The 12,298-nt window shown below is 57.6% G+C and overlaps 1 protein-coding gene across 20 annotated transcripts in view; it reads right to left on the bottom strand.

The window, feature by feature from the left end:
- Positions 1 to 12,298, bottom strand: part of BIN1 (bridging integrator 1) — a 55,222-nt gene that overhangs the window by 14,867 nt on the left and 28,057 nt on the right. For 11 of the 20 annotated variants that reach the window (XM_030325129.1, XM_030325131.1, XM_030325137.1 and 8 more), the window contains exons 3-7: positions 7,473 to 7,527; positions 7,145 to 7,239; positions 6,671 to 6,766; positions 5,473 to 5,580; positions 125 to 210 (exon numbers count right to left, since the gene is read on the bottom strand). In XM_030325129.1, coding sequence (XP_030180989.1) covers positions 125 to 210; positions 5,473 to 5,580; positions 6,671 to 6,766; positions 7,145 to 7,239; positions 7,473 to 7,527 — 440 coding nt within the window. Of the gene's footprint in view, positions 1 to 124; positions 211 to 4,519; positions 4,613 to 5,472; positions 5,581 to 6,670; positions 6,767 to 7,144; positions 7,240 to 7,472; positions 7,528 to 12,298 lie in introns of all 20 variants that reach the window. The other 9 variants (XM_030325127.1, XM_030325128.1, XM_030325130.1 and 6 more) reach the window with 1 other exon arrangement.

Below are 12,298 nucleotides of genomic sequence, written 5' to 3'. Positions count from 1 at the left end.
ACACCTCCACCTTCACCAGAGACACCAACTGTGGGAGGGCACAGGGCACAGCGGACAGACATCCTCAGGAGGGAGGCCAAGGCTCAGCACCACCACCTCTGGGGACTCACCCCTGGGGACTCACCTGTTCCACAGGGACGGCAGCTCTTCCTGTAGGTCCACATTCATCTCCTCAAACACCTTCTGGGCTTTGATGAGCTCCTCCTCTGCCTGAGGGGCAGGACCCGTCACTCCCCGCCCCTCCGCCAGGCCTCTGTCCCAGCCAGCTGGGACCGGGCCAGGCCCACCCGCCCCCCAAGACCTGCTTCTCCCAACCTCCCACCCCCGAGATCTGCTCCCCCAACCTCCTACCCACTCGCTCAGATCTGTTCCCCCAACCTCCCACCTCCCGAGACCTGCTCCCCCTAACCTCCCAGCCCCAAGATCTGCTCCCCCTAACCTCCCACCCCCATGGTAAAAGGGACACCCCCGCCCCACCCACCCCCACCCGCGTCAGGCCAAGGTGGGCCAGGAGGGAGAGGAGGAATGAGCAGGGCACAACAAGAAGGCTCCAGACAAGGGGCCCAGAGGCTGGGGCACAGGAAGGTCACAGACCCAGCCCAGCAGGGACCCTGACCACTTACACGTGAACCCTTCTCAGACTAAGTGTCAGCCTGCTGCCCAGCTCCCTTGGCCTTGTCCTTGCTGTCCCTGCCTGAGTACCCCTTTCTCAGGGTAGGCTCCTACTCAGCCCCAGCCCCCAGCCTGCATTTCACCTCCCTGGAGGAGGTGGTAGCAGCATTTCCTCTGTGACCTGTCCCCACCACACAGAGTCCAGAGGCAGCTGCTCAGGCATCCAAGCAGGACAGGGGAAAGATGGGGGTGAGGGCAGGGCCAGGGGAGGAGGGAGCTAGGTTGCCGGGCAGGGTGCCAGGGCTCACCCCCAAAGCCCTCACCCTGGCAGGGCCAGCCCAGTGCCCTCCAGACCCGCTCACACCCACCAGGTGGCGCTAAGGCCCCATCCCAGAGCCAAAGGCGGAGACTGGTGAGAGTGGCAGTGAGTCACAGACCCCAGGCAGAGAAGGGGCTCTGCTAGCTCATTGGGAGGACACTGCTGGAAACAGTGACTCAGGGGGGTGACTTGGATTCAGAGTCTGAGTCACATCCCAGGAACGCAGCAGGCCCCTCCCCGGGGAACACTCCCCACCAGCAGCCTTACATTCTCAGGCCTCTGGCAAAGGCAGCCACCTGACCAGAGCGACAGACCAGAGCCACAAAGCACACGATTTCCGCAGCCCACCCAGCTGTCCCATCCAGCTCCGGGCCCACTATCCCTGCTGTTCCCTGCCAGCCCAGCCTCGGGGATGGGCGTGAGGCTGGAGGAGTGAGGGACCACCCTGCTCCTGATGACAATTATCTTCAGGTTGCTGGAGCTTGCTAGAATAAGCTCCTTGCCTAACTGTTTAAAATCTAACTTAAAAATTAAAGGTGGAATAGGGAAAGAGAGAAAGAAAGAAAGAAAGAAAGAAAGAAAGAAAGAAAGAAAGACAAAAGAAAGACAGACAGAAAGAGACAGAAAGACGAAAGAAAGAAAGAAAGAAAGAAAGAAAGAAAGAAAGAAAGGCAAAAGATAGACAGAAAGACAGAAACACGAAAGAAAGAAAGAAAGAAAGAAAGAAAGAAAGAAAGAAAGAGAAAGAAAGATGAAAGAAAGACAGAAAGACAAAAGAAAGACAGACCGAAAGAGACAGAAAGACAGAAAAACAAAAGACAGAAAAGAAAGAAAGAAAGAAAGAAAGAAAGAAAGATGAAAGAAAGACAGAAAGAAAGACCAAAGAAAGAAAGACAAAAGAAAGAAAGAAAAACAGAAAGAAAGAAAGAGAGAGAGGGAGGGAGGGAGGGAGGGAGGGAGAGAGAGAAAGAAAGAAAGAAAGAAAGAAAGAAAGAAAGAAAGAAAAGAAACAGAAAGAAAGAAAGAAGGACAAAAGACAGAAAGATGAAAGACAGAAAGAAAGAGACAGAAAGAAAGACAAAAGACAGAAAGAAAGATGAAAGAAAAGACAGAAAGAAAGAGACAGAAAAACAAAAGACAGAAAAAGAAAGAAAGAAAGAAAGAAAGAAAGAAAGAAAGAAAGAAAAGAAAAGAAAGAGAGAAAGAAAGGAAGTAAAGAAATGTCTGTCTGAGCATGCACGCCTCCGGCAGCTCTTGGAGAGGACCAGACCCAGCAGGCCCACCCTGCCGTACTCCACGGTCAGCCACTCAGGTAGGTACTGTGGGTCTGTAGAACCCACAGAATGAGTTCTGGCACTGTCACACACCCCTCCCACCCAACTGCCACGGGTCTGGCTGAAGACCCACATTCCCCAGGAGCTCTGGCACAGCTCCCGTACCCCCAGAGACCACCTCTCCATGGTGATTCGGCCACTACCCCACGACACTGGTCCTGACTCCCCAGACGAACAGCGGTGGCAATGACACTGAAGATGGCCTAGTAGCTCATTGCTGTAGGCCAAACTCTGTTCGCACGCCCAGCAATCCTGTGAAGAACAGGGTGGCTCCGTTTTAGCGTTCCTGGAAGTCAGGGCCTGTGTCTGTCATTCCCTTTGGGTCACATTCTTCATATTCTGGCTGTTTCTGAAGCACTGGAGGGGGCAGGGGGCCGGGGGAGAGCTTTCCGTTGCTGGAGAGATCTTGAAGCCCCGGTGGCTTGGCTACACGCCAATGGACACGTGGAACAGATGGAAACAGGCCCGCTCACCATGCCATGGGGCACTGGGGTCCCGCAGGCAGGTTTTAGGGAACTGTGGCCAGTGCGGAGAGCAGCTCAGAACTGGCCCAGGGAATATGTGGCACTGGTCAGCTTGAGAGAACACAGCCTCACCAGGTCACACTATCTCCCCAAAGTCAAGTCAGCCAGCAGGGCAGCCCCGGGACCACAGTACCCCAGCTCACAGCCAGACAGCTGCCCGTGGGAACTCAGAAGACTCCCCAGCTTCCAGCCAGGCGTGAGGCAGGGTGGGGGCAGAAAGAGGATCTGCTCAAATAAAAATTGGGTCCAAATGGGAAAGCCAATTGGGCTGAAAGGCCAAACATCTGCAGTCCAACATCCAAAGATGAGATCATATGCCTTAGCCTCCCTAGTGGCTCCCTTGAGGTGGGGGGATGGGGCCCTCCCAGCAGGATCCCCTACCCACACCCCACCCGGGAGCTCAAAAGCAGCCACAGGCACCACCCCAAGCTCCACAGTCTCCCAGAGGCAACAAAAATCTTCACCTGGTCTCCTGCCAAACCCATCTCAGGGAAAATTATGCAGAAAGCCTGGGTCTGGGTCAGTGGCCCCAACCCCCTCCAGCCAGAAGTCCTGAACTCTACAGGCAGGGATGGTGCCCCAGCCTCTAGCTCCTCCTTCACCTCCTGAGGGCCATCTCCCCCAGACTTTGGAGATCCAGGGTCAAGCCACCCTCAGGGTAGGGCTGTCAACAACTCAGTGCCTCCAAAGTCACCCCATAACTCTAGTCTAAAAGAAATCAGGCAGCAGGTCAGATAAGAAATTGGGCCGCGAGCCCATGCTGAGCCCAGAGCCCTCCACATCACAAGCGTTCAACACGTGCAGGCTGAAGATGATGAAATCAGGAGGTGGCCCAGAAAAAATGGGGCCACTGCCCAAAGAGAAACCCAACCTACTGGGTCAGGGCTCTGTTGCCCACCCCCACCTCAGGACCACGAAGGGGTGCTGGAGTCCTGCCAGTTTCCCTGGAGAGAAACCATGAGGCCACCTCTCCCAGGGTGTATCTAGCCGTCCCTGGCCACACTGCGCTCACCAGGCACCCAGTCCATCCCAAGGGCAGAGGTCTGCAAAGAGCGAAGTGTTACCAGGGTATTAAGATCAGTCAGGAGTTCTGTACAAAGGCCTCCTCTGAGAAGCCCTCCAGAACCAATGTGGTGCACAGTTTGCCCTTCGAGAAACTCCCAAAGAGCCAACCCTCCAGGCCCCAGGTCTCAGATCCCAAACACACTTGCAGAGCCTTCCCAAGGTTTCCCCTCTAGGGGCACCATGAGGGCCCACAGTTCCCAAGGGTCCCTTCGAGCTGGAGATTTCGCCTCTCTGGGCAGGTGTGTCTCCTCAATAAATTCTGGACAACCTCACAACTTTTACTAGGCTTGAAGGACAACACATGTCCGGACAGGAGCCCTCAGAGAGGGCAAATGGCTCGGAGGCTTTCCTGCATTCCCAGAGGCTAGGATTTCATAGATTCTCAGGACTACCAGAGACCCAGGCATGAAGCAACAGACTGGGGTCCACCCCAGGTTAACCGGAGCCCCAGGCCCCTCTGAGTCGCCCACATTTGACCTCAGGTCTCCTCTGAAGCAGGAGCTCTCCCAGCAGAGGCATTTGAAAACAGCCCTGCCCCTCACCAACCCAGGAAAGAGACTGAGCCCTCCCCCCACGCCGGGCAGTGCAAGACGGGCGCCCAGCGCCAAGGACAGGACAACAGACCAGAAGGCGCCAGCACGTGCAAGGTTAGAAGCCAGTGTCACCTGATTTCGGAGCAGGTTAGTTTGAGCTACGAGATGAGCCTGCAGTTTGCCTTGGCACCACTGGGGGGCGGCTTTCTCAAGCAGCGAGACAGGCTGGGGGTGGGGAAGGGAGGTCAAGGCGAAGGAGAGTGGAGAAACAGGAGGGAGATGGGGAGAGAGAAACAGAGACACAGATATTAAACACCAGTCCAAACGTCCCAAACACAGTGACAGACAAGCTGGCCGCCCCTCCAGGGGGCCAGCCGCCCAGCAGGTAAAGGCCCCTCGAGGTCAAGAGAATTAAGGGGAGCCCCAGGCAAGGGGCAGACAAGGGGGTGCAAAGCAAACTGTGCAAGCAAACTTGCACTCCAACTGCAAAGCAAAATGTGAGAATCGTTAGCAGGGGCAGAGGGGCTCAGCAAGCTTGGTCCTGCTCCAGGGTGGGGGTGGGCTGGGGAGGGGAGGGGGACCCACCCTCGGCCCCTCACTTGTGGACAGTGTGGCCAGCCCAAGCCCTGTGCCCCCAGGCTTGTTCCAGCTGAGATAGGGTCACATCAGATCCCATGACAGAATTCCACTCAGAGCACGCCAGGTCGGGCAGGGCCGTTCCAGTGAAACCCAAGCCAGGCCTGTTCTCATCCTGGAAAGTGGCCTCAGAGTGGGGTGGAGGAACCAAGGGCCAGAGCAAGCACCAGAGGATGGGCAGGAAGTGGGCCCTCACCCAAGTGCCCACAAGGGCCTTTCACTCGCCGCCGTGGGTCCAGCACCATCCTCCACCCGCCTCTGCTACCTGGGACTAGTCACCTGCTATAAAGCCATCTGCAAGCGGCGTTGATGGTTCCTGCCCCTGGGGAGCAGAGACAGTCAACAGTGCAAAGGGGTGCAGGGAGGGCAGCACAGAGGAAGGCCCCTCCAAGGGACGTGGGTACCCAGCCTAAAAACTCTCCCCTGCAGCCCTGCCCTCCAGCCCTTACCTTGGCAATTTTGGTTTCATCCTTCTTTTTGGCGGTTTGGAGGGACTCGTAATGGTGCCGGGCGCTGTCATAGTCCACCAATTTCCGCCCTCGCTTGGCAATGCGTGACTGGAGGACAGACGGGGTGGGGGAGCGGTGCTGAACAGGGCCTCACCCATGCTGAGATGCTGACCAGGCTGGGCCCAAAGAAACTGGGGGAAGACGAAGGGCCCAGGGCAGTCGACCCCGGGCTCAAGAAGGGCATCTCATACATGCTTGAAACACGTACTCCAACATTTCTGGTGGCAAAGAGCTCACACCTTCGAGGCAGTCCCTGCCCTCTGGGGTCCTTTCTCATACAGAGGCCAAACCATGTCCTTCAATATCCACCCATTGTTGTCAGTACCCTCCAGCCAGTACTGTGGGACAAGCCTCCACCCTGGCCTGGCCCTCAGCTCCTTAAAGACGCCTCCTGGACCCCAGGCTTCTCTTCTCCCAGGCCACCACCATTAGCCTCCCTTCCATACTCTTCATAAGGCCTCTTCAGGAGCCTGAGCCATCTGCATTGGGCAGCCATGGGGGCCAGCATGGAGCCTGACCCCCCGGGTATCAGGTCTAGCACAGCAGTCAGCATCTGGGCTCAACATCTCTGCTTCCACGTCTGAAGCATCTGGGGCCCACTGGCCTCAGTGGGGACCCTGGCACACTGACAGTTCCCAGTACCTGGGGGCCGGCTCTCGGAACACACACAATAACACATATACACCCAGATAAGAGGGAATAAACACAACAATACATACATTCCCTTCTAAGCACACATAGGCTAATGCAGGACACCTATAGGCACACAGGCCCAAGCCTTACATGCCCTCAATACACCTTATACAACCCTATAGTCGTTCCACAGTGACATGGCCACACACGCATACATGCACCACGGGGTCTCTTCCCCTAGTCCGGAGACCCAAAGGTTCAGGGCCCAAAAGCTGTCAGCTCTGAAAGGCCCAGGGCTGGGGGCTGGTGGGCTGGCCTCAGAGGGAGCAGCCCTGGAGGGATGAATCGCTGGGTGAGGGAGATGCCTGCCTTCGGGGCATGGCCACCTCAGTGCCTGAGCGGGGCCGGAGGCTGACCCTTCCCCCCACCCCTCTGTCTCCTCTCCCGCTCCCCTGCACAGGCCACCAGGCCAGAGCAGGACCGATCTATAGAGAGTGCCTCTCACCTTGATGTCAGGGAACTGGCCCAGGTATGTGTCCATGGTCAGCAGTGCCTGGTCCACCAGCTTCTGGTGATAATCCAGCCAGAGGAGGTCATTGTTCTGAAGGACGTAAGAGTCCCTGAGTATACGGCTGGGCGAGCTGGGCCGCACCCAGTCCCCCACCCTCTCCTCCCAGTGACCTGGGGTCAGCTTCAGCCCCATCACTTCACAGCTCAGAGGCTTCTCAGAAGCTTGGGTTCCTTGGGTGTGGAATGGGTGTACTATAAAATCACTCCTGCCCTGTGGCCTCTCATGGGGCAACTCTAAGGGAACGGATAAGCCCAGGGTCAGGGAGTCGAGGTGATTTGCCCAAGGGCACACGGCATGTGGATGCCTGAAAACCAGAAGGGCTTGTCCCCGTGGGTGAGGAACGGGCCGGGAGCTGAGATGAGAAGGGCCTTCCGGGAAGGACTGAGGCCACCTGCCTCACGCGCTCACCTCAGCTATCTTGTTTGCTTCATCCCTGCCAGGCCAGTCGGGCTCGTACACCTCCTGCAGACATTCGTTCAGTTTCTTGGAGGCCTCGTGCATGGCTGTGGGGCAGAAGGGCCATGCTGCAGCCAGGGCCACGGTCACCCTTGCCCCCACCTCCAAAGGCCCTGGAGGTGTGTGGGTCCCCACTACCAGCCCTTACCCCTCCACCACAAACCCTGCTCCCCTTCCCAGCTCTGCACCCATCAGCAGCACGTGGCAAAGGTCCTTCAGTGTCCCATGAAGCCCCCCTCCCCAGGCCGGGTGTGCCCCAGGAGACCCACCTGCCCCTTACCTTTGACGGAGGCCAGGTAGGTCCGGAGATCCTTCTGCAGTCGAGTGCCCTCGGTCTGCAAAGAGAATGACAAGGACAGCATGAGGGCCCGGGGCACACCCCGTACCTGTCCCCATCCTTCCTGCACCCCAGCGTGGACAAATGCAGGCTGCTTCTGACAGCTGCCACAGATCAGCTGTCCTCATCAGGGCACCAGCGGGATGAGAGGAGACGAGACATGTGGAACAGCCCCCGAGCACAACCCAGCCTGGAGCACCACTCGGAGCACAGCAGCTATTGCCTCTCTGGCGACAGGATGTACTGGGCCTCCAGCGTTCCTCAGCACCACCCCTGCCTCAGGGGCCCTGACCCCAAAGGATATCTGTCCTGAGCCCGTCAGCACCTGCCTCTTGCAAGGACTCTTCAGAGCCCTGTAAGGAAGGCAGGAAAATGGAGACCCCTCCACCCTGAATAAGACACGGGGGCACAGGCTGAATGGCACACACATACAATGGGGTCGGCGGCCCCCAGGCATGCTCTCACACGACCGGGGACCAGGTGACCAATGAGCACAGAACACAGGAGTGGAACACCCAGCACCTTGTCCTGAAAGCTCAGGCCAGCAGGCTCCCACTGCATCGTGCCAGAGACAGAGGATGGCACTGGAAGGGGTGGGCAGGTGGGCTGCGGAGGTGAAAGGGAATGGCTTAGCGAGGCTTCAGAGAAGTGCGGGGTCGTGCCCGGGACTCTCAGGACACTGGCCCAGCCAAGAGGGAGGAGGCAGGAGGTAGGAAAAGGCTGGCCAGGGGACTGGGCCAGGCAGGGAAGACCCTGAGCTGGGGAGGCAGCCCCAGCAGCTTCCTGAGGCAGCAGGACCGGCACAGAGGATGGCCCCCTGGGCAAAGCCTCCAGTCCCTCTGGATTATCAATACCACACAAGGCAGGAGCAGGAAAGCGGAGTCCCAGGGGAGAGAGGGGGCCAACAGGCTGAGGCAACAGGTGACGTATGAGACCACCAACAGTGAGATGCTGAAGTGTCCAGAGGCCATGTGTAAAGTGGGAGAGCGCACACACAGGCTTTAGAGTTATGAAGGCCCAAGTCAGGCCCTTACTAGACATGTAGCCTCAAGCAAGTTACCAAACCTCTCTGAGCCTCGGTCTCCTCATCTGCCAGCTGGGGTGACCGAGCCCCACCTGGCAGACCACAAGCTCACATGTGCTCAGGGAACAGCATAAGTGAGCGAGGCCAGGCCCCTAGCTTCAGGAGATGGGCTTTATGCGGACGATGGTGATGTGGGGCAGGGGGGAAGCTTGAGGAGGGCAGGGCCTCTGGAGAGCCAAAGGTGGCAGTGCCAGAAGCTGACTTCTGCAGGGGAGGAGCACCGTCCTGGCGCCTCCCTGCCCTCCCTGCTCACGTGTCAGCAACACCCCTGGATCCCCCGGCCCTGGTGGAGAGTGAGATAGACACAGACCCGGCAAGCAGCCACAGCCCTACTCCTGGCCTGCCTGGCGCTTCTGCAGATGACAGGTGGTCTCTACTCCAGCTGAGGGCAAGCAGGGACACAACCAACCTCCTAGGCTCACCCAGGCACCCTCAAACCTCATCTGTCCCCGCCCCCCAAACAGGCCCTCCCTCCTCACAGCCAGGGCCTCCTCTTCCTCCCACAGTGTCCCCAGAGCATCACGCACCAGCTGGTTCTTTCCCTGCACCGTCTTCATGGTATCATTTGCCCCCACCTGACCGACGAGGAAGCTGAGTGGTTCAGTGGCTTGCCCGGTGTTCACAGACTGGAAGACCCAGTGAGGACCCCCACAGCCTGGACACTCAGGCCCCACCCGCAGCTGCCTACTTATTACAATTAATGCTTCCAGAAAACAGCAGAGGCGTCATGCAGGAAGGGTTTCAGGGCAGTGCATAAGATGTACAGTTAGGGAAGAAAAAAAAACCCTCTCCAAAATTCCTTCAGTCCCCCCAGAGTAGCCTATAGAACCGTGGCCACACCTAATTCTGAGAACTTTAGAGTTTGAGGCTTGTTAATTAGAGATCAAAGGAAGAAATTAGAGATCAAAGGAGGCCAGGCCACAGCATCCAAAGCTCCCTGGAATTCTATCTCAGGCCAGATGTGAACCGTGCGGGACCGGGAATGAAGAAGGGCCATTCCCACTCTTGACGCTTTGGTGGCTGAGGTGAGGATTCAAGTGTGTTCATGATGTGATGCCATTGCATTCATCTGAGCTGGCAGAATCTTCCAGACTCAGCTTTTCTTCCTGCCAAGCTCCGTCATCCCACTCCCCTCCCCAGCATCATACACATCACCCCGAGGAAGGGGTCTCCGTGGGGTGGCTTGCCGTGCTTGCCTGGGCCTCAGGCCGTACCAGGGCTCCTTGTGTTTCCCAAACAAGGCCTCGCTGTGAGCAGGCACACTGGGCACAGATGTGCGAGGGGCCGCCCAGAGCTCTGCCTCGCATGTGCCAGCCGCAGCTGGGACCCTAAGCCACACTCCCCAGTCAGTCCCCGGGACCAGACACAGCCCTCCCCCATGCAGGCCAGCTCTCAGGCCAACACAGAACCTGTGTGTTTGCTCCCAAACTGGTTCCCTCACCCCCCCACCCCCCAATAGAGCATCCAAGAAACAACTCTCTGGAGGTTCCCAGGGCTCTAACACCCCTTGCAGAGCAGCTGGGGGAAGAATAAAGCTCAAAAGCACAGTCCCTCCAGCCTGGCTCTGTGGGCTCTGGACTCAGAGGATTCTGGAAGGACACAACTACCCAGTACCAAAACCCAGGGCAGTTGCACGGGGGGTGGCTTGGCCATCACCCCATATCCCTGCTAGACCTCCCTTCAAAGAGTGCTCCCTGCCTTCCCTGACATCAGCCCCAACCGGTGGTCTGAAGACCTAAGCTCCTATCTTCCCAGGGAATGCGGGGGACTCCCACATGGACCCTCTCTGGCTCCGGCTGACTCTTGCTGCTTGCAGTCAGTTTCAGAGGATCATAACTCAATAGCCAGAGATGCCTTCTCTGAGCCGAGCAGGCCCTAAGAACGAGAAGGAATCAGGCCTGTGCCCCCTCGGCGAGAAAAGCAAACAGCAGCAATGAGCCCTGGGGTGCAAGCTACAGGTGGCCCCAGGACAAAGAGCATGGCCCACCCGGAGGACCCAGGATGGCTTCCAGAAAGGCCTAAGCTGGACCTGAGCTGCGGGGAGGTAGTGGAGGAGGTGAATGGGCCCTTTGGGGTTCCCCAGTGCAGGGACAGAGGGCAGAAGGGCTAGACTGGCACTAAGTGGGGCCAGGAAGGGCTCTGATGTGCCCCTGTGAGAGCCGGCGACAGCCAGGTGACCTACACCCTCACCTAGGGCACCCAGAGGGAGGGGTAGGAGATTTGCTGCCTTGAAACCCATATTCCCAGCCATCCTAGTTCCCAACTAGCACTGGGCCCATTCTGCTTGGTATTCCCAGATAAAGAGCAGGAGAACACTCAGCTTCCAGACTTTCCACACTCAGACTCCACCCCGCCTTTCCTGGGGTCACCCAAGCCCAGGGCCCCAGTTACCCCCACACACCAATCAAATCCAGAACTGCATGGCTGCCTTAAACCCCAAGAGAGGGTTACCCCAAGCTTCAAATGAGACCTCAAATCCACCCCCTCCTGCTCGGCCCCTGAAAAGCCAGCCACCCTCCCCAATCTGAGGACAGACAGAGCCCCAGCTCAAGTGACCACTCCATGCCTGCCACCCGCACTGGCTATCTTTAACTCTGGCCTCACTGCCTGGTCCCTGAGCCCAAGGATCACTGAGTGACTCCCTGTCCAGAGCTGGGGCCCAGAGAGGGTGACTGTGAGGGACGAAAGTGGAAAGCAACGCTGTGGTCATAACACTGGGGCCAGACCACAGGCAACCTCAGATCCCAAACCTGTGCTTTTTCTCCTTCCACCAGACAGCCCAGCCTGCTCTGAGGCAGCCCCATCACCCCCTGCCCAGCTCAGGAGCCCTAACCCTTCTCTCCAGCCCAGCCAGCTGTCCTCAGGCCTGGGACTCAGCTCCAGAAGGGGTGCCTGAGAGTGGACAGATCTGGACACCACACCACTGTGTGCCCTTGGAAGAGTCGCTTAACCCCTCTGAGCCTCAAGTACCCATCTGTAAAATGGAGGATATCATCATCCGCCTCAAGAATGCAAGGTTAGTGTCTGTAAAATACAAGCAGTACCTAATCTATAGTCAAGAATGCAAGGTTAATGTCTAGTGCCTAGTCTATAGTAGGTACTCTAGCAACACTGATTCCCCCAAGGGCTTTCAGAGCATCCCACAACCTGAGGAAGGCAGCTGAGTAGGGGACAGACCCCTGGAGCTTTCAGGTGACAGAATCAGAAGCAAAGACTTCAGGGTTCTTAGCCAAGTCTCCATTTTGCAGGTGAGAGAACTGAGGCCCAAGGAGCAGGGGCTCACCCAGGGCCACACGGCTCTGTCATGGCACCTACTGGGGCCTTGAAACACTTCCCATTAGCAGCCTGGGGGACAATCAGCCACGAGGGCTTCTATCCCTGCCCTAAGGAACCTTTCAACAGAGCTCCTCTGACAGGCAAGGATAAACTTGGTCCTGGGGACTTTCCAAGCTGCTCTCTGCATCCCCCTCTCCCACCATGCCCCCAGCCCTCTCCCAGCATCCTCCCTGGGACTCTCCCAGCATGCTCCCTGGGACTCTCTTAGCATGCCCCCAACTCTGACCCAGCATGCCTCCAGACCCTCTCCCAACATGTTCCCCAACCTCTCCCAGCTGCTTTCTGACCTTCTCCTTAGCTGCTCTTTAACTCTCCCAATATGCTCCCTGACCCTCCCCTGTCACCCCAG

This window comes from Lynx canadensis, chromosome C1 (genome assembly GCF_007474595.2).
Source record: "Lynx canadensis isolate LIC74 chromosome C1, mLynCan4.pri.v2, whole genome shotgun sequence".
NCBI classification, from domain to species: domain Eukaryota; kingdom Metazoa; phylum Chordata; class Mammalia; order Carnivora; family Felidae; genus Lynx; species Lynx canadensis.
Note: the sequence above shows the minus strand (reverse complement) of the source record. Positions and strands in the feature narration are given on the sequence as shown.